Source organism: Stigmatopora argus, chromosome 8 (genome assembly GCF_051989625.1).
Source record: "Stigmatopora argus isolate UIUO_Sarg chromosome 8, RoL_Sarg_1.0, whole genome shotgun sequence".
NCBI classification, from domain to species: domain Eukaryota; kingdom Metazoa; phylum Chordata; class Actinopteri; order Syngnathiformes; family Syngnathidae; genus Stigmatopora; species Stigmatopora argus.
This window is the reverse complement of record NC_135394.1, coordinates 6,619,649-6,640,883: the sequence shown is the minus strand read 5'-3', so window position 1 is coordinate 6,640,883 and position 21,235 is coordinate 6,619,649. Positions and strand designations below refer to the sequence as shown.

Sequence of the window (21,235 nt, the reverse complement as noted above, 5' to 3'; positions counted from 1 at the left end):
ATAATGAAAGATGAAAAAGAAGGAAAAAGGAAAAGATGGAAAGAAAAGGAAGAAATAAAATAAATAAACAAAGCTATATGGGAATAACATGATACAAACACACACGCGCACACACCCGCAGGGGCAAACAGCAAGAGTTATGGTGCTCCATTAACAGCTGAGATTTTGGAGCTGCGAACCCGGTGCCATTGAGGCGATGTGTTCCGATCCAGCAATCCGATTGGACCAGAGACGTATGACGTCAGACAGTCGCACGAGTTCACGATTGGAGGGAGGCGCAGGCGGAGAAGCGCAGCAAGGAAGAGGAAGAAAGCTTTCCACATCTCAGACAGTCCGGCCGGGCAGCGTGACGCGACGCGACGCGACGCGACACGAGGCGACGCCAGGCGACGCAACGCGACGCGCTCACTTTTCATTTTACGCACACGAGAGCGCGCTCATTTAGTGCTTAAAAGTGATTCCCACTAACTAACTCTCACTTTTAGAGCGCTTACAACACTTTTGGGGGCACCACCAGAAAACTTGTTTTTCCTTGAATTCCCCTTTTGCGCGCTTGAGTGTCACATTTCCCAACTCAGTGCGGCCACTCTCACGGGATTTTCTCGTTTGTTCGTATTTATTTTTCTTAGTTTGCAAGAACGACCAAAAAAAATGACATTTTGACATTTACAATTTCGGCCCATCTGACAAGGACGATTTGTCAACATTATACTAAGGTATAGAGGGGATACGCGCCCGCTAGAGCTCGAGATCGTGAGGCACTTGGAGTGGGGGAAGTGACCCGAATCCCTCGCCTGGGCGCCCGGGTGACCCGCTGAGCTGAGGCCGGGGGCGCTGACATGCTGCCCAAAATCGAGAGTGACTCGCTGGGACTCTCTCGATCGTATGGGGAACAGGGACACATGCCAAGAAACGTGCAAGGTAAGAAGTGGCACACTTCTCTCTTTAAATATTAAACGGTCATTAGACTCTCCGAGAGCTCTGATATCGCTTGATGAAAGATTTGGGATTTTTAAGTATTTTAAGCCTTCTTTTGCGTCAACATTTTGTCATTTTAAGGGTACATTGGATTTAGGATCACTCAAATAAAGTCATGCTTCTCCTGACGCCGGACGCGTAAAAACGTCCAAATTGCCTTTTAAAAAGAAGTATTTATTTCAATAAATCTGCGCTCGCAAGTTGGACCCGTTGCTGTAATATCCCCGGTTGAAATGCAAAAGAAAAATCATTCATTTTTACATTAATGTCTTAATCGTAAAGTGCGAATTTCATGAGGCAATAATTCATACTTTTATGTTGGGGAGAAATTAAGTAAAACTTTCGCCTACTATGTAAGCATTGTCAAAAAGGTAGAAACGCCTATGGCTAACGTTGTTTGGTAAACTTATAATATTCCACTGCTTCGCGTTATTTATTTTAATTCCAAATGATATCCTTATGTATTCCATGTAGAATGCAACGGACAATTCACAAATTGTTCAATTTCTGCAGATTGAATTGTATAAATGGAGTAAATAGGAGTGGAGCAGACGTCACCTGACAAGATTAAAAAATAAAATAAATAAAAATGACTTCTCTAATTCCACTCTTGTCAACTAAACCGGGAATCAATTACTCTACGCGGGTTTATAAGCTTCTGATAACAAAGACAAGACTGCGTGCAACTTAAGTCAAAGAGTGGCTTGTTTAGAGGTTTACTTATCTGCTTTACACACGTAATAAAACAAGGTAGCTCGGGACAAGTTGTTGTTCTTGGAAGCATTTTAATTTTGGAAGGGTGTCTTGTCTTCAGCAAAAGGCCAATAAATGTATATGAACGTTTGTACAATTTAATATGTCGTCTTCATTATACAAATTCCTATTTTTAAAGCAGAAAAAATATTTATTGGCTTTGGGACGGACGGGTTTGATATTGTTTTTGATGTGCTATTTTTTTAAATGACACGAAAGTGCATCTTTAGTCCTTATTACAGTTTCTTCTCCAATAATGTGAAGCGCTTTGATTTGACACATTCTCTGACTAAATTACAAAAAAAATGAAAAGAGGCAGTTTTATTGATTTATTTTTTTATTAAATACACTTTATTTCGTTTTTATTGCCAAAATGCCATCGGCTGCTCTCAACTTGTTGCTTGTGAGCCATAACAAAAAAGTGTTAATTCAGTGCTGAATGAGAATTCGATTAAAAAAAAAAAACACTAAAAGATAGTCGAAATTGTTTTCGCGCAGGCCTCGACAGACTATGAAAACACAAATGAGCCCTCCTAAAAGAACCATTTTTATCTCCTTTGAATAACCGCTACTTTTATGATTAGAGCTGTAATTTTTGCAACAGTTGTAAATGTCTTTTGCGACACTCTCCAATCAGTGAGATCAACATTTTAATAATGAAGCAATGATGAAGCAATGGAACTAGATAAAATAACGTTTAACAATTAAAACTAAGAACGCCCCCCACGCCCCCCACCCTTTAGGTAAATAAGGATTCAAAATAAGATTGCGATTGCTTTCAATCTAAAGTTACCTTTGCAGTTGCGCTAAACTCACGAGCGTTGGTAGAAAATGTGGAAGTAAAAATGTTGATTTTTATTTTTACCCTGCCTTTGGCATTGCGTTGTTAGAGAGCGAATAATCATGTTGGTTCTTTCTATTGTGGCCTGCAGTGATGCGCGTTTGTGTGCGTGTGTGTATGTGCGTGCGTGCGTGTGAGTGTGTAAGTGTGTGTGAGTGTGTGTGAGTGTGTGTGAGTGTGTGTGTTCGTTTGTCTGTGGGCGGCAACATGTACTCCTCCACTCCTTACCGCTAATATCGAGGTGTCCCCCAGTGAGCTCGACGTAGATGTATTGCATATTTATGAGACTTTCATAGTCTTCTTTTTTTGGTGGGCTTCTGATATGTAGTCAATTTACAGGAAATAGGCAAAATCATTTACAGCTTCTGTTTGCCGGTCTTCCTTTTTTCTCTTTCAATATAAACGTCTGTCCCAAAGGCCATAAATAAATAAAATAATTAAAAAATAAATCAATAAATAAAAAGTTGGATTCCGGTCGCTTTTTTAATGTCCTCTCTGGGTGCGCATGTCATTGCAGTTCCACAGTTAAATATGATGGACTATTCATATGACGAAGATCTGGACGAGATGTGTCCCGTGTGTGGAGACAAGGTTTCAGGCTATCACTACGGACTCCTCACCTGTGAGAGCTGCAAGGTTAGTAGGTTTGGATCTTTTTTTTTTTTAATATGCTTTTCCATGGTGTTAAATGTGTTTGCTTTAAGGGAGTTTTTGTTGTTGTTGCTTGTTTTTTGGGGGTTTTTTTTTGCAAAGAGACAACAAGAAGAACGTGAAAGGTCATAATTGAGGTAGCATCTATCCATAATGACATTTTGGAGTGAGTGCCTATACATATTTTGCAAATAGCAACAGGCAAGTGTAATGGTGCTGTCAGAAAACCTACAACCGTATTATACTCATGGCCAGAATATTAGGTACACGTGCACAATGTAACAAGAACTACGACTGAATAAATTCTGCTTTAAAAAAAATAATAATTATATTGCTTTGATAGATACTTTAAGAGGGGGTTCAAATGTATATATAATTTGTTTTTGTTGTGCTAGATGTTTCAAGTAGTTTGATCCCCAAAGGTATGGGAACACTGAAAATACAGCACAGTAATGTTATGTATATATATATATATATATATATATATATATATATATATATATATATATATATATATATATATATATATACATGTATGTATATATGTTTTATACGCCTGCTTGTGCAAAAACTCATCACGACTTCATTAAGAACCCAACAAAAGTGTTTGAATGGCTTCCTTGTTTAAACTAGCCTGCAAAGTAAACTGTTTTGAATTTGAGCTCCATCAGCAAGCTTTTTTCCCCCATTTTCCTCTGTTCTCCTCATTCAGGCATTAATAAGGCAAATGGCTCTGCGTGCACAAAACTTGGAGAGTATACAGCATCCGTATTGATGTAGGCGGCATCACATTTTTTGCCTATGTGATCATTATTTAAAGCAGATGTTATAGATTGGATTCCATATTGTAACCTTGAGATGCTATAAGCACTTGCTTGTAAGGAGATGTCAGTGGCATCTGTGCAGCTTCTCAGCTTCATGCATCACACCATTGTGCATTCCTCGTCCAAAATATGTGCGTGCATGCCTGAAGTGCATATCTGAAAAGGTGTTTAATAAGCCCTGTCTATCGTTGTTGAAGCATCAATAAAATTGATATTTATCTCCAACCACTCATTGATTCGCCTCATCACCTGGCCACGAGCTCCCTTATTGTCAATGGCCGCCATGCAATTGTCAGGCTGATGTATCAGATTGCTGTATGTATTCAACCCCACAGCCTATACACACTTTTCCTCTCCCAGTCGTCCGACATTCACTAGCACATTGAGTAAACAGACTCACGATGAAGTACCGGCGAGAAGGTAGTTTCAGAGGGGCCTGAAACTTCGATCTGTGCAAGGAGTCAGTAAAAAGGTCAGGGTCAAGGTGCAGAAACACCATGAGCAAAGCAGATTAAGTTCAAGTATAGTGCCGCAACTACAAAGTGAGCATTTTGAAGTAAAATCAACCAGTTATTCGAAAACCTAAATTATACTATTTATACTTGAATGGATGGACGTTTGAAGGATACTCCTGTGCTTTTACGTATGATTACATGAAAATTATAAGATCACTTTGAATGGACAGAAAAAAAAATAGAGGCAGACCAACCTACAGAAAGACAGATTCATATATGAATATAGAACAAGTATCAATATAGATAGAATTTGTATGTTTTTCTTGCAGTTACTCCTAAATGAGGTGGGATTCCCAATGTCTGGTTTCATGTATAATATTTTCGGGGTGGATAAGCCCGCTTAATGTTTTATGGAACGATGCACCTGGTCAATTAAATTTGTGTTTGGAAAAATATTGAAGATAGTAGAGTCTACTCATTTTATTTGGGTCAAAATGAAGGTTATACTGCATATAGTTGTCCAAAATTATGGATCCAGAATACATTAGCTGCTTCCACCTTTCTTTCATTTTTTATTTTTTTTATTTTTATGGCTCCTGCCCCAAATTATTTCCCTGCTGCAGTCAGGAACTCTATTAACCCGGAACTGGAAATTATGTAAATGTATTGATTTTTGTTTGTATGTTTGGTGCTCGTGTGTATATTTTTCAAAGTGGAAGGTTCTAAATCAAGTTCCCTCAAAAGTAGATAGGACTCTTTTACAGAATAGCATTTCTTTCTGACAAAGTATATGTGCAGATCTTTATTTAAAATGAGTGCAAAGTGGTTTGAGATATTTCATCCGTGATTTTGTGTTAGTACCTTTGTGAACTTTTTCAAAACAAATCACTTATATTCTATTTTCTATTAATTGTGTATGTGTGTGTGTTCCTGCGTGAGTGCGTGTGTGTGCTTGCGCGCTTTGTGTGTGTATATGTTCAGCCTATGTGCGTGTGAATGGGTGCATTACCATCACATGGAAGAGGTCAAACAGGTTGACATGTTAATTGGTTCCCTCCGCAGGGCTTCTTCAAGCGCACGGTCCAGAACAACAAGCGCTACACATGTATTGAGAACCAGAGTTGCCAGATTGACAAGACCCAGAGGAAGCGCTGCCCATACTGCCGCTTCCAAAAGTGCCTCACTGTCGGCATGAAGTTGGAAGGTAATGGAATTCATTCACAATTTGAATAATTCGCATGCCAAAATCACTAGAAAATGTTTTCCTGGGCTTTTGAATTACATTTTTGTTTGATTCAGGATCGTTCCTGCTTCTTTAAAGTCTGTGTCTGCGAGTTTTTATCAGAGAGCTCACTTACCTAGAAAAAATATGTGCCCTTAAGGTTTCCACCTGCGTTATTTTATCTTATTTTTCATCCCGCTTATGTTTTAAGTTACTAAAATATAGAAAATTGCTCTGGTTGTGATGCTCTCTAGTTTTTCACCTCTGTAATTTAGAAAAACAATAACCATATATAAACTTTAATCCCCCTCTTTGCTGTGTAATTAAAACTAAACTGAGGCAGATAACTTGTTGCTTTCTAAATTATATGCACAATATTCAGCTGTGCGGACTGATATGGCCATGCTGTATAGAAGTAATAACACATTGAAAAGTTAGGCAAATTCAGTTATATTTAAAACTGTATTTTATTCGGTGCATAGGGTAATGTATTTACTGTTATAATACATTTATGGACTGTACTTCATTGTTCTCATTATGAGGTTTTATGAGAACGTTAGTCCATAAAAGGTCATTTAGAAGTTGTGCACTTCTGCAGAAGAGAAAAGCAGGCAAAATTATTTTCTAAGCATCATACACTTTTCAAGATATGATGCCTGTTTGCAATTATTGATGCTTAAAAGTGGAAGGAAAAAATTATTACTTGGAGCAGCCCCAGTAGAAGAATGTCTGCCTTTGGATGTACACATAGGTGTTTTATAATCTTTTAACGTTCTTGTGAAATGACATTTTCGTCATTTTCCATTAAACTAGTGTTGAATGCTTTATAGCAGAAGCCATTCCGGCTTTGGCTTGAAATAAATTATTCCATGGTCATTTTGAATGCGAATGGTTTTATTCCAAATTGCGATATCCATAAAAGTGCATTACATAAGTTGAATACCTCCTTTGACAATAAAATTGTTTGTTTTCTTTTTTTAACAATAGAACTTCTTCTTCTTTTTCATCCAATATGTTGAAAACTAGCTATGTTTATTAGTATTTTAGAAGGAGGTCAGGGGGGTTTGAGGGTATCTGGTAGCTGCTGGACACTTAATACCTGCCAGGCCGGGAATTTAACAAAAATACAAAACTTTCCATGGGAGGAGGACTCGTAATGATGATACTTTTGGCCCGCCAATTTGAGCCCTCTTTGTTAAATATGGATGCAGTTCAGAAGCTTGCTCAAAAAACACAGACAGAAGGGCAAATATTCCTTCTTACAAAAGCATTGTTGTTCACTTCCACTCTGAAATTAATAATTTTGGACCATGCATTCTCTTAGAAGTCACTTGATTGTTAATCAAGATAAAGATTACTTCCCAGAGAACCAGTATTGCTTTTATCATTTGTTAAACATTCTTAATTTTTTTATACATTACCTATGTGGACACTGTTTTGCATTAACACATGAGAAACTGTCCAGTTTTATCACAGGTAGAATATATTTGATAATTGTCAAATACACTTACAAGAAAGGTGAGATTTAAAAAAAAAAAAGCGGCAGAAAAGGAAACCACCAAACTGTTTAAGAAAAGCCTTTCCTGAGGCTTTTCCCTTCTTCCTGCCATGTTAGGTGTAATTAATCGCTCTTAATCATGAATGGCCGCTGGGCACAACGTCCCAGTCTGCCATATTCTGGTTGACATGAGCGCTCAGTGTATTTGGCTTGCTGGCAGCAACTTGCAGCTCGGGGGCACGATAGGCCCTCCAGCACACTGTCAAGGCCCAGGATCTCCAGTGGGCAAATCCTTTCACAAGCAGTAAAGCCCTCCTCTGCAGAAAGGCTGACACCCCTGCCACACGCACATACAGCGCCACACACACCTCCTTAGCAAATACATATATTAATGAAAAGGGCAATGGTGTTCAAAGGCGAGATTTAGAAGCAGCCATTGGTTAAAAAATAAGACCGTAACAATGATAAAAAGAAGCTCATTTGGACTCCAGCCTGTCTCATGGCAGCAGCTTGGAGCAATATGTGAAATGAGTGAAAACTAGTTCTGTGAGAGGTCATTTTGATTAGCTAATAATGCTATTCTGCCAGAAGTCTGTTATTTCCAGTTATGACATCCTTTTATCTTTCAAGGTACCATTTGCAACATTGATGTCTCTTGCTGTGTTTAGTGCAGAAATTCAGGACGTGTAACATTTCAAAAGAGGAAAACACTTTAGTAGTACTAATATAGCTAGTTTTAATTCTAACTTTAGAATATTTTAAAAGGATTGGTTTCTTCACTCGCACTCTTTTATAATTGGAGCTTTCGAACTGAGGTGTCCCTCAAAAAGAAAAAAGATCTGGAGCCTAATTTCCAAAAGGTTGCATGCATCCATGCATGCCAGGCTGATTGAACACTAATTTGTCTCGTGCGTGAATAAATGGTTGTTTGTCTTGTTGTGCCTTGGGATTGGCTGTGTACAGCGTTGACAATCGACATAGTGATAGGACAGACTCCAACACCGCTCCTCAGGATAAGCGGCACAGGAGATGAATGAGCACCGAAGTTGACTTCCTAAGTGATCTAGGCATCCAAGATTGTGTCTGTTGATGATGGCAAAATTGGCAAAAAATATTATTGTGAATGCTTTAAGAGAAGTATATTAAAATAATTAAATTGAGCACATGCAATGTGATTGATCAAAACCAAGACAAATCGCATTTGCAGATTTTCCATTTTTTAAATACAGAACCTCAAAGAGAGGTACAAAGGAGATGTATCTGGAAAAATCTTTACATCTGTTTAAACATTTGGAAATACCAAAAATAAACTGATCACTTTAGGCATCCAACTTTGGAGGCTCTGCATGGTTCTAGGCTTAATTCTGAGCCAGTCAGGAGTCATGCCATATCAACCATGATAAAAGTGGAGTCCAAGTTCTAATTTCTTGCTCTCACTGGACATTACATTATTTTGATTCAGTGGTGACTCATTGGATGAGTCAATACCACAACTCCTGACAGTTCTGAGATCAAGGGCTCCATCCCAGGCTTTCCTTGTGCCTGTTTTTTCTCCAGGTACTTCTGTTTCCTCCCATGTCCCTGAAACATGTATGGTAGGTTTAGTGAAGACTCCAAATTGTCTTGAGGTTTGGATGTGACCTGTGATGGGCTGGCAGGGTATACTCTTCCTACCCATAGTCTAATGGGATAGGCTTTAGAGTCCCAGTATCTCCCCGAGGTTAAGCTCTTTAGATAAAATGAATGAATAGGGCCTGGCTTCTGCTAAGCTTTAAAGTCAAATATTCACATGTAGCTGGGGTTGCTAAAAGCAAACTAAATCTTTACATATTTGTTGTCTAAAATAAATAATAATGCTAATAATAATAATAAGGCGGCCTGGCAGATGAGTGCTTAGCGCGTCGGCGTACAGTGGGGGACCTGGGTTCAAATCCAGGTCGGTCCATCTGTGTGAAGTTTGCATGTTCTGCCCGGGCCTGCGTGGGTTTTCTCTGAGTACTCCGGTTTCCTTCCACATTCCAAAGACATGCATGGTAGGCTGATTAGACACTCTAAATTGCCCCTGGTCATGAGTGTGAGCGTGAATGGTTGTTTGTCTCCTTGTGCCCTGCGATTGGCTGGCCACCAATTCAGGGTGTCCCCCGCCTCTGGCCCGAAGTCAGCTGGGATGGGCTCCAGCACCCCCCGCGACCCTAGTGAGGATAAAGCGGTTCAGAAAATGAGATGAGAAATAATAATACAATTTTTAAAAAAAACAACCTCAAATGCCACCACCATTTGGATGTTATTAATCAAAGTTTTCGCATGTTGCTCCAAAACAGTTCAGTGAACATTGTTCAGTAAATTAAAAAAAACATGTAACATTTGGGTGACAAAAAATATGAGCTACACCTGACCACACCAATCTCATAACATGTTGTGGACAATGGTAGATCAAACAGTTGAAACATTACAGGGAAAATTATAGGAATCCACCAAGGTTGCATACCATTAACACTGGAACTGATGAAGCGTGTTACATCTGAGTATCCCCCACTAGTGGGATATTCCATAAGTTACCTTGATTATATGCTTCACTAACCTGCCTAATGGCTTCTTCGCTTAGTGGACCACCAAAAAGATGCAGTGTGCCTATGGGCTGTTTAGGCAGGTTCATGATTAAAGCTAATTGACCTTAAAGACCTGCAAGTTTCTTAATCGTTTGAAGGTGGTTTTACACCAACAGTAGGCTTACAAATTCAAAACATAACCTCACCAGACACAATATTAATGAACCATTAAAAGAGCTGTCTCAGTCAGCAAAGGTCATGTTTTTCTTGCTTTGTGTTTCTGTTTGTTTCATTGGCAGAAATGTGCCAACCTTACTCAACCTATTTTCCTGTAAACTCTGTGGTGTGATTGAACATTAACTCAGAAAAAACCCTACTTGGGTGTGACAACAGTACAGACGTATTAGTAACATGCTGGATAATAACATATTGTTGTCTTTAACTTGTAAGTTAAACAAAAAAGTTTATCCAAAAACTTGCACCATTTGTTTCTGATCTAAGTAAGAACAGTCCATTCGTTAGTGTTTGGCCTTGGCAAAATCCTGATCTACCAATCTGCAATTTAAAAACACCAGTACTAATAGTATCAAGGTTGTTGTCCGTAGTGGTGTATAATTGTCCACCTTGTTCAGTCACATAAGATGGTGAATAGGCACATATTTAATTTGTATATTCTAAACAGGCCCCCCCCATTTTTGCTCCATCCCTTCTCTTTCTCTTCTGTATCCACATTGATTTGTCTTCCTTCAGCCTGCTTAACCTGCACCGTGAAGCTTGGCAACTGTCCTATTACTTATGCATAGGTATCATAGGTATTCATGTGTGTGCACAGGATAGGGCGCATTTGGAATAAGGGTCGAGGCCTCGACATGACAAACAGAGTGTCAGCAAGGCACTGCAGGAACCATTAATATGCTGGCGAACGACAGGGATTCTCACCTGCGTGAATTTAATATGCCTTTATATTAAACAACCATAAATCAAAGGACGCAAGCACTGAGCTTCTGAGTTCATGTCTCTGGATGTTTGTGAGCATAAGTGGGTGTCTGTATGTATTGGTGCCCCACCAGTGCCAAGAAGGAATATTAATTGTATTAATTTAAATGGCTAAATATTAATGATGATGATGTATTACAGGACCAGTGAACAAATCATGATTTTAAAAAGTACAAGACACCCAATAGTTCAAAATAAAATTGTATCTCGCTGTTTAAAAAGGAAGTCTTAAAGTGAATAAAGAGGTCTCTTGTCTACCGTATTTTTCTGTGGATGTAAAAATGGAACCGAATCACGTGTTTCTATGTGTGTGTTGGGATGTTGGTTGGTGGGTATAAGAGCAACATCCCTTATCCTTATTCTCCAAAACGGCAACACGAGCCTCATTCATCTCTGAGTTGGGCCAGCCACAGTTTATATTTCTTTGGTCATTAAATCCAACATCATTGAGAAATCATTAATACATTAAAATAGTCACTTATGAATGCTCAAATGTACATTTTTCCCAACCTCCAATATTCTAAAAATGGTTACAATAGTCCCTCACAGAGCCAATCAACTTCTGTCAAGACTCTTGTGTCAGTGAGCGATGCACTACGTATGCATTACAAATGCTTTGAGGTGTCAAGACTTCATGCTCCTATCTATGTCTGTGATCAAGATGAGTGTATAGCATCAAGTGTATCAGAGGGTGTCAGCATATGTGCCCGTGTGTGAGTGTTTGTTAGATCCTATCATTCAAATCAGTGACAGACTCTTTTCTAACGGAGGTCATTAAAATCACTCCCAAGGCAGCTTTGGAGTGCATGTAAAAGGGGTGGGGGCAAGTGGGCTGCTCACCCACTCCCCAGTAGTCCTCAAGTGTTCTTCTGCTAATCTATTAAGACATTATGAGTTGTAGTGGACCAGAGCCAAGTCACCATGGTATCCCAGGAATCAAAATCTAAAAGAGGGGCCAAGAGCTTAAAATACTACAGATGTCTGATTAGTGTAGTATTGCAGTGAGCTTCTCTGTTGTATAGTCCCTGATATCTATTACCTCATTTCACGGGGGTCGGAGTAAAGGGTGATTAAATATGAATAATTAACTCCCACACCCCCCAACTGGGAGGGAGCAAAGCAGCTTTGTGATGGTGGCAATCAGACAGATCACTCGTGGCCCCCGTAGCAGTCCAATATGTAACTATCTCATTCATTAGACATACCAACAGCACATACATGGTGCGATTCTCGCCACGGGATTCTGCAAGAGGGTAGGAGGGCATGGGGGAGAACCTCCATGCAAATTGTCAGCCTCCAGTTTGCCATCCTGGAATGTTTTTAATTAGTCAGAAGCTTTAAAAAGATTTGTTTATCTGTGTGACAAATTTCTGCCTTTGTATTTGCAGGCGAGGAGATTTGTCTCTTTTCAATTATTAACTTCAGTATCTGTTAGACTCATGGCCTTTATGAGTCAACAACGTCAAGTGTAATCACTGTAGGAAAACCTTTGTCCTACATTACAGGAAATGTTTATGGCACTACATTACAAGTATTGATTTGTATATAGTATTGGACATTTCTGTTTTACACTTATTTTGAGCCGCATATCTGCAATTAACCATAACATTTTTCCCTACCACAAGCCTCATTTTATTGGTACTTGTTCTGTATCTTGTGCAAGCTGAAAGAAATTTAAATGTATACTGAAAACATGGTCAATCTTTCATTAACACCAAACAGCATAATTGTGATCTTTTGCCACTCATTCATAATGTTTAGAAGGTTAAGATTAATTACTGAGAGATATAGCAACTCCAAACTGATTGAACTGGTTATTGTGCAAATCCTATTGACATGCTGCTTATATATCGCCATTAAAACATGTAATCATCACGTTCTGTCCCCTGGTTATTCTTTTCAGCTGTGCGAGCAGATCGTATGCGAGGAGGACGCAACAAGTTTGGCCCAATGTACAAACGTGACCGAGCCCTCAAGCAACAAAAGAAGGCCTTGATTCGAGCCAACGGACTGAAAATTGAAGCCATGAGCCAGGTGATGCAGGCGGTCCCTACAGACCTCACCATCTCATCAGCCATTCAGAACATTCACTCAGCTGCCTCCAAGGGCCTTCCACTGAGCCATCATGCTGGCCACCACACCAGTCACCACCATCACCACCACCATCATGCCACCGCCTTACCCCCGACAGACTATGACCGCAGCCCGTTCGTCACTTCGCCTGTCAGCATGGCAATGCCGCCGCATGCCAGCAGCTTGCAGGGCTACCAAACAGCCTATGGACACTTCCAAGGCAGCCGTACCATCAAGTCTGAGTACCCAGACCCGTACACCAGCTCCCCAGAGTCCATCATGGGTTATGCCTATGTCGATGCCTACCAGACCGGGTCGCCACCTAGTTTCCCTCACTTGATCGTAGAGCTGCTCAAGTGTGAACCAGACGAGCCGCAGATTCAAGCAAAGATACTGGCCTACCTGCAGCAGGAGCAGGCCAGCCGGGGCAAGCATGAAAAGCTCAACACCTTTGGTCTCATGTGCAAGATGGCTGATCAAACACTCTTCTCCATCGTGGAGTGGGCTCGCAGCAGTATCTTCTTCCGAGAACTCAAGGTGCGTGTGCATAGTCCTTTCAGCATAAAGTATAGTAGAGTTTTGTTTTAACCAAATAACCAATCATCTGCAGGCTATGCATAAATAATTTGTTGAAATTTTACAAACTAAATCTATGGACATCTCTTCAATTAATGCAGCATGCATTCTTCGCAGTTCTGACATCAAGGGTCAAACACGATGCCCTCAAATCAAGTCACATTTTTACATAGGCATACATCAAATGTTTTAAAGGTCTTCACAGGCCCACAGTTAAAAGACCCAAGATGATATCCACTGGCCTGAACAACCAAAAGAGAAAGTAAAAAAAACATAACCTCATTTGGGTCGTGGAGTTTTCATGTTTTACCAATGGCAATGTGAGCTTTATCTGGGTTGTCCAGTTCCCACTCAAATTCCCAAAACATGCATTGTTCTTCAGTTTTACACACTAAATTGTCCGTAACTGTGTAGTTGTGGAACTCTTTGTCAATGTGTGCCCTGTGATTGGCTTGTAACCGGTTCAGGCAGATCCTTACTCTAGTCAGGTGGGATAGACTCCTGCACAACTTTGACCCTTGTTAGGATAGGAATGGCAAATAAATTACTTTATCCCTGGAATTCCTTTTCACTCGTCCAACACCAATCTTCACAGGAGTTGGGATGCATACGCTCCTAATAACTGATCAGCAATTCAGCAGCCACTCATATTTTCCTCAAACATGACACATTTTGGCTATGGGCTATAATAACTCTAGGTCCTTTTTCATGAGGTTGTAGTCTGGCTGATTTATCTGCCCATGAGTGATTCTTCTGATCTGTCTCTGCAGTTTTTGTGATGTACCACTAGTTAGCAGATCAACTGAACTTGCATTACGATACACACACATGCGATCTGAAAATAGAACACGACTGACATGATCCCAAGTAGCTGAAATCTCTTTGTACTTTAAGAGTGCAATGACTTTTCCTTGGACTGGTTGCCATAAGAAACAACTAGATTTTTTTTTTTACAACTAAGTAACACACAAGGATTTCTTTTAGCACAGAAAATGTTGTTTATTAATGAATCCCAATGGATGCATTCATGTAAATTGGACTTTAAGGGATATCATTTTAACAATGACCGATATATCTGGGTTTTTTTTCTCACAATTAGTCAGTCCACCACTGGACAACCGCAATAGTTGTCCTTTACCCCCCAAAATGCAGCCTTATATGTTGAATTCTATCAAATATATTAATTCCCATTGGGACCCTCCAAAAACATTTTAATGCCATCAAGACACACCAATAGTTATCTTAAAGACATGAAAATAATCTCAACATGCAAAATTACTCATATAGACAGGCACTCTCCATATATTGTATAAAATAGGCAATATAAACAAGTACTTAAGCATAATTAACAAAAGGAAAATTCCCTTTCTTTCAATGGGATGAAACCTTGATAAGATCAAACAATACTCAGCTTGTGTTGGTCATTGGCTTCAGCCTGTTGGGTTTGGCACTGTATTGTGTTCCAGACTTGATGTGAGTATTTTGTCTGCGTTGGGTTATGTATATGTTTCATAGAAGAGCCTGGTGAGTTGTTCAAATCATCACTGTATTTACAGTATGAGCAAATAAATAAATGCGTCCTTGATTTATTTTACATGAAGCTGGGCTTCATTCTACGCTTAACCTTCAAAGATTCTACAGTGTATATACACTTTTCTGACATATTTACAGTATTAACTTGTTCGGAATAATGAATGGATAATACATTGTCTTGTAATCAATTCAATGCAATGCGCCAAAAAAATCCGCTCAACATTACAATGAAGCTATCGACAGGTCACTTAATGAGTTTAAAAGAATGTATTGTATGAATTAGGATCAGACAACATTATTTGTTGTAATAGCAGTTCCATTGTATAGGGTTATAAAAATATATTCATACATAGATGCTGTCGTCAGTCCTGGCAAACAATCATCATGTGTATATACTTTTTCCGATGCATTGATTCAAAATAGAGCCCAAAGAAAGATTTCAAGTCCAGGAACCAGATGGTGTTATGTTCTCTCTGAACAAAGGTTGAATGTTTTGAGTGACATTGGATTTAATTTGATCAGTCTGTGCTTTTCATTTTTTATTTCGGTGGTCTGGCATTGCACATTGTTAGGGCGCATGCATATTAATAAGCCAGTCATAAAATTGCCATTTTATTTTCAGGAGGTAAAATAATACATGTAATATAGTATATAAAATGGAACCAATTAAAAAGTCCTTGAAAGCACATGTTGACATTTAGCATGCCATGTGTCGTGTCTGATTGGCTGGCCACCGATTCATGGTGTCCCCCACCTGGTGCCTGTAGTTAGCTGGGAGAGGCTCCAGTACCTCCCATGGCCCTTGTGAGAATAAGACAAAATGAATGAATGTGTCGTGTCTGTTGACATTTTTTGGAGATTTGCATTTGCATTCACCTGAAATCCTCACTACTTCAGCAACACGCTCACATTCGCTTCACAGTCGTGTCACAAGGTGTGGCTACATCTAATCATTGTGCTTTGTCCGTTAATTTACAGTAATCATTTTGCACCGCTCTTTCCCATATACTTATCCTAAATTGAATTAGCACAACCATTTGTGCTTGTCCCTTCCATGATTAGTTGCGGAATGTAATGTCTTTGTGTTCTTCTAATGACAACCATTTACTGAAGCTTGATAGAAAATGAGCCAGGTGCCTATGATAAAAAACAGGGAATAATGTGAGCTTATTGGAGGACAATCCTATTCCTCTTTGCCCTCCTTGAACTACCCCCTCTTTGGGATATGAGAGGCATGATAATTTGGTTGATGGAGCTACACCTACTCTAATTATCCAAAAGAGCCATGTAAATTATGACAAATAGTGTGGATGCTTCCCACACCGCGTACAAGTTTTACTCATTAATGAGTATGTAATTGATCATATTTCATTGCCAGTGGTTGAGAAGCTAGGTAAAATACAGGATAGAGAAAGTGTGTTTACATTTCGTGGGATATTTGACGTTTTTGGGGGAAGATTTTGCGTTTCATTTCTTGAGTTTATTTCGGATCTTGGAACAACATTTTCCCATTCAGCTTTTCATTCATTAATTCATCTTCCATACCGTCCATCCTCGAAAGGGTTGTGAGGGTTGCTGGGGCCTAACTCAGCTGTCTTCGGGCGAAAGGCAGAGACTACACCCTTGACTGGTCGCCAGTCAGCCGTAGGGCACACAGATAGACGAACGACCATCCACACCCCCAATCATATCATACACCAGCCAGCGGGAATTGAGCTCACACCTGCCCGCACTGAAGTCAGGCGAGTGAACCTCTACGGTCTACACCACGAGGCATTCAGCTTTTCGTAACCTGAATATTACGAAAGTAGAGACATTCTTAAGTAGAGGTATCACTGTACATAAAAATATGTTGCAGATTAGAATTCAAATGTTTGTCATGGATAAAGAAGTTGTAGGTAACTTTATTTCCAATTCCGTGTCCTGTTTTCACCCTTTCTCTCACACACACCGTCATACACGAAGATTCTCATGCACATGGTTTGTACTAGCAGATTAAACTCTTACTATTATTAGCACAGTAAGAACAAAAGAATTTCTTTGGTAATCGAGCCAAGCTCAGGGTGTGTGTATGAGATGTCTGCCAAAACAAGTGTTTAAAGATTAAGTTTCTGTAAGTTTACCTCTGTCACGGGACTCGGACACATTTAGCCATTAGCAGGACCTTTTAAGATCCCTCCCCTGTTCTCTTTCAGTGTAGTACACTGCACTGTCTCTTTCTTATCAGGCGACATTAGTTTTACATTAAAAAGATTTCACAGCACATGACGAACGTGAAATATTACAAAAAATATTTATACTGAAAAAAATGATGATATTATCTTAATTCAAATACATATACAACCAAAAGTTAGATTTTTAGTGTAAAACAAAGCTGTTATTCTGCTGTATGAATGGTATCAGGGAGGATCGTCTCTGACAATGTGTGGCTTTGGCATTATGGTTGCTATCGTACTTATGATATAGTAGAGCTAATGTTGTCCGCAGGTTAAAGGTTTGTAGCTAGGGTGACGGGATCATAACCGAGCAAACAGGTCTGTATGAGTGGGCATGATGATGAGGGACAAATTTCTATACATTTGATATAATTTGTAAAATTAAGCACATCTCCGCATTTAAAGAAAATAATGCATACTTTTTCCAGAAGTACAGGCTTTGAGCTTCTGGATCCCAGTGTTTTTTTTTGTCTTTCCATTTTATTCGACTATTTTTCTCTTTCAAATATTTGACAATTGCATTATCAATACAAAATATTGAAATTCAGCTTCATTGCAATCAGTATATTGTTGAATTTTGGTTTCAACCTTTGATAGAAAGGGGAAATAGTTTTGGCCTTCCATGGTTAGAAGAATCTGATGCCACAAAGAAGTAGGGTGAGGATACTGTCTTTTCAGTTTGGCAAGCACAACAGGAGCTCTTATTAATTTTACACAGGATAAGTTGGATATTGATTTGAATGTTTTCATATTTTTAATTATTTTTAAAGATTCTATCATAGTAAGGTCACACAAAAACAATTTATACAATTTATACAGCTATGTGCTAGTTTATCACAAGTGTGGACTGTAGCTGGTCCTATTTTACGATCTCTGCTGTAGAAAAATTATGGGACGACTACCCCAATGCACACAACAATAACAATGAGAGAGAAATTTTATCTGGGAGATCCAGACTGTCGATGATTCATATGTTTACGCCTCACCTTCCTAACGCAATTCTCTTTTCAACACACTTCCCCGCTTGCATTTTCCTCTCCACACCTTTTAATGTAGAGGAGGGGTGTCTCTTTTAGCAACCATAAGTATTTTATGTACCTGGTCAACACACTGTAGGCCACATGTGTCAAAGTGGCGGTCCGGGGGCCAAATCTGGCCCGCCGCATCATTTTGTGTGGCCCGGGAAAGTAAATCATGCGTGCCGACTTTTGTTTTAGGATCAAAATACAATGAAGAGTATAGATGTATATTACATTTCCTGATTTTTCCCCCTTTTAAATCAATAATTGTAATTTTTAAATCAATTTTTCTGTGTTTTTAGTTCAAAAATCATTTAGTAAAATCTGAAAATATATTTTAAAAAAAGCTAAAATAAACATTGTTTTAGATCTATAAAAAACTGAATATTCAGGGCTTTTAATCCAGTTCTTTTAATCCATTTATAAAAAAAATCTAAATATTATATCTAAAATGGTCCGGGCCACGAGAAATCAAGTTGACGTTAAAGCGGCCCACGAACCAACCCGAGTCTGACACCCTTACTGTAGGCTATAGAAAAAAATATGCAAAAAGAGAAAATAGAAATAAAAATTCAAACAACTGTCATATTCACATCTGCTTATTCATTCCGATTTCATTTAAGAATCTGTCTCCCACTTTTATGTACTGTTTGTTAGTCTTAGTAGCTTAATTATCTTGTCTCTTAGTATTTGTAAAGATTTGACAGACATATTATAACGCAAACAATTCACTTTGTAAAAACATTTTAGTCCACCAACTTAAGCCTGTGGAAGACCTATGACAACGTCTGACATTTCCAAATGTGACTTCACTGTTTGTGTTAGTGCCAGAGACTTCTTCTTTTTTTTTTGATTGATCCACACACTTCTTTTTCTATTTATTTCTTGCTCGCATGCATCGGGAATTGCAAAAGCAGAGAGGAGGGCCATCAAGTTGAGAAAGAACTGTATTAGAAGTCTGGTTCCCTGGGAAAGCTCCCAGCTGAGATGGTGCGGCCATATTGGATAAACAGATGGCCAGGGAGAAGAGAGAACAGGCAAATAGAACAGAGGTGAACAAAGAGAGGAGATGATAGAGGATGCAAATAGAAACGGAACGCAGCGACAACACGGAAAATGAAAAAAGTCAAAGAGAAAAGAAAGAAAAAAACAAAGGCATACACACATCCCACATATTCATTCATTCCTATAACTGAGCAACAATGAATGTTAAGGGGTAGTAGGTGAAGCTTGGGGATATCTACAACCAACCTCACACACACATATGACCAGGTTCAAACCCTTATGGTTCAATGTCAATCTTGTCACAGAGGCCGACTGTACACCCACCACTACCTCTTCAAAAACCCAGCCCTGACCTACCACAAAAGTAATGGTGTTGGTAGCCATAGGCGCTTCGCAGAGATTTGTAACTGTGCACCTTGTCCACAGCCTTTGACTTACTACTTTGCAGGCTAACACGCACCCACGTCACACTAGCTACTCAATTGCTAAGTGAGATAGTCGCAAGGATTTTCAGGATGCGAACACAACAGAAACGGCCAAAATTGAAAGAAAGACAAAACGAACAATTGGGGCGAAGAACTGCAAAAATGACAAAGAAACAGGCAAAAAAAGGGGTGAGTGTGGGAGGGAAGGAGACAGCAGGATAAATTATAAGAAGGCACTGGAAGGCTTGGATGAGAGGAAGAGGGAAATGAGGAAGGTGAAGGGAGACGCAAAAGGGGGTTAAATAGGAAGATGAACAAGAGACTGTGAGAGGCCGCGACCAAGGGCAGGAGGAGGGAGCGTGGTGAAGGACAGCAGGGAAGGGGGGTGAAAAGACGATCAGTAGGTGGGGGTCCATGAGGGGGTGTCAAAAGGGGTGGGGGGACAGGTGGAAGGTTAATGGGCCTGGAGCGACTCCACCAGACGCTCACACGCTTGATATACGGCGGCGGGGACAGTCGCTGGGCGTAGGCTTTCAAAGATATATTATTTCATTTGAGGAGCAGCGCCATTCGGGATGACAACCCCCTCCACCTCCACCCTTCTCAACAATCTAGCATTTGTCCAGTGATAAACAGCAGGCCCCTTTTGCCCCAACAAACACATGAACACTTATGTACAGTATCCTAACAGCACGCACACACAAGCTGAGGAAAGTTGTCAAGATTCCACTGGATTGCAGAATTTTCCGCACTTCTCTAACTCTCCTTTCTTCCCCATGGCCCCTTCTTCTCGATCACTGGCTACTTGTAGGTTTTAGAGCTGTGTGTGATTCTATATTAGTTGCAACAATATCTCTTTGATCAGTCACACTGGGAAGGAACAGGAGTTTGAGCTTGGGATACTTATTGGATATAGAGGAGCGCAGGGTGTCTCTCTTCATTCATAAATAATAGACCACTAGGCAGGAGCTCAACATAGCTTTTTCATAAATACTTAAAAATAATCCTTGATACGTCAGTACCGGTATAAACAAGAATAAATGGATATTAGGATTTGTGTTGTTGGTGTGTCAGTATGCGGCCATTAGAGCGGGCTACAGGTGGATAATGGATGTTTCCGTTCTGTTTCCAGAAGAAGAAACATGTATGTGCATGTGTATGCACATGACAAGATGGCAATCACAGCCCTGTGTTGTTCCGAATGTCCTCTGGGTTTTAAGTGCCCACAGTGTCTTAAGTGTGGACAACCGAAAAGTGAACTTCCTCTTAGGTTCCCTAGATGGTTGTAGACTTAACTTTAAGACACAGCCTTCCCAAATACTGTAATGGTCCCTTAGGTCCAACCACAGGGGGCTGCTGGGGGCCGGAAGGAAGAGCAGGGAACTTGTTAAAAGGAAAGATTTAGGTTGGCCTCTCCCAGAGGACACAACAGGAGCAAAGTCTGTTCATCTACTTGTTGCTTTGATGAAGGATGAAAGTCAGTCATTAAAAGTATACTGAGATCCGCTAAATGACTAAACCTGACAGTCCAACTCTTAGGACGAGCAGGTGCAGTGTAAACATATGTATCAGTTAAATAAGGCTTATTAAAATGTGTGGTTCTATCAAACCATTACTCTCA

The 21,235-nt window shown here is 39.7% G+C and overlaps 1 protein-coding gene across 1 annotated transcript in view; it reads left to right on the top strand.

The window, feature by feature from the left end:
• Positions 1–349: 349 nt before the first annotated feature.
• nr5a2 (nuclear receptor subfamily 5, group A, member 2) overlaps positions 350–21,235 on the top strand; it is a 54,383-nt gene continuing 33,497 nt past the window's right edge. The window contains exons 1-4 of the mRNA XM_077607859.1: positions 350–921; positions 3,090–3,208; positions 5,565–5,706; positions 12,671–13,377. Coding sequence (XP_077463985.1) covers positions 840–921; positions 3,090–3,208; positions 5,565–5,706; positions 12,671–13,377 — 1,050 coding nt within the window. The 5' untranslated portion in view covers positions 350–839. The remainder of the gene's footprint in view (positions 922–3,089; positions 3,209–5,564; positions 5,707–12,670; positions 13,378–21,235) is intronic.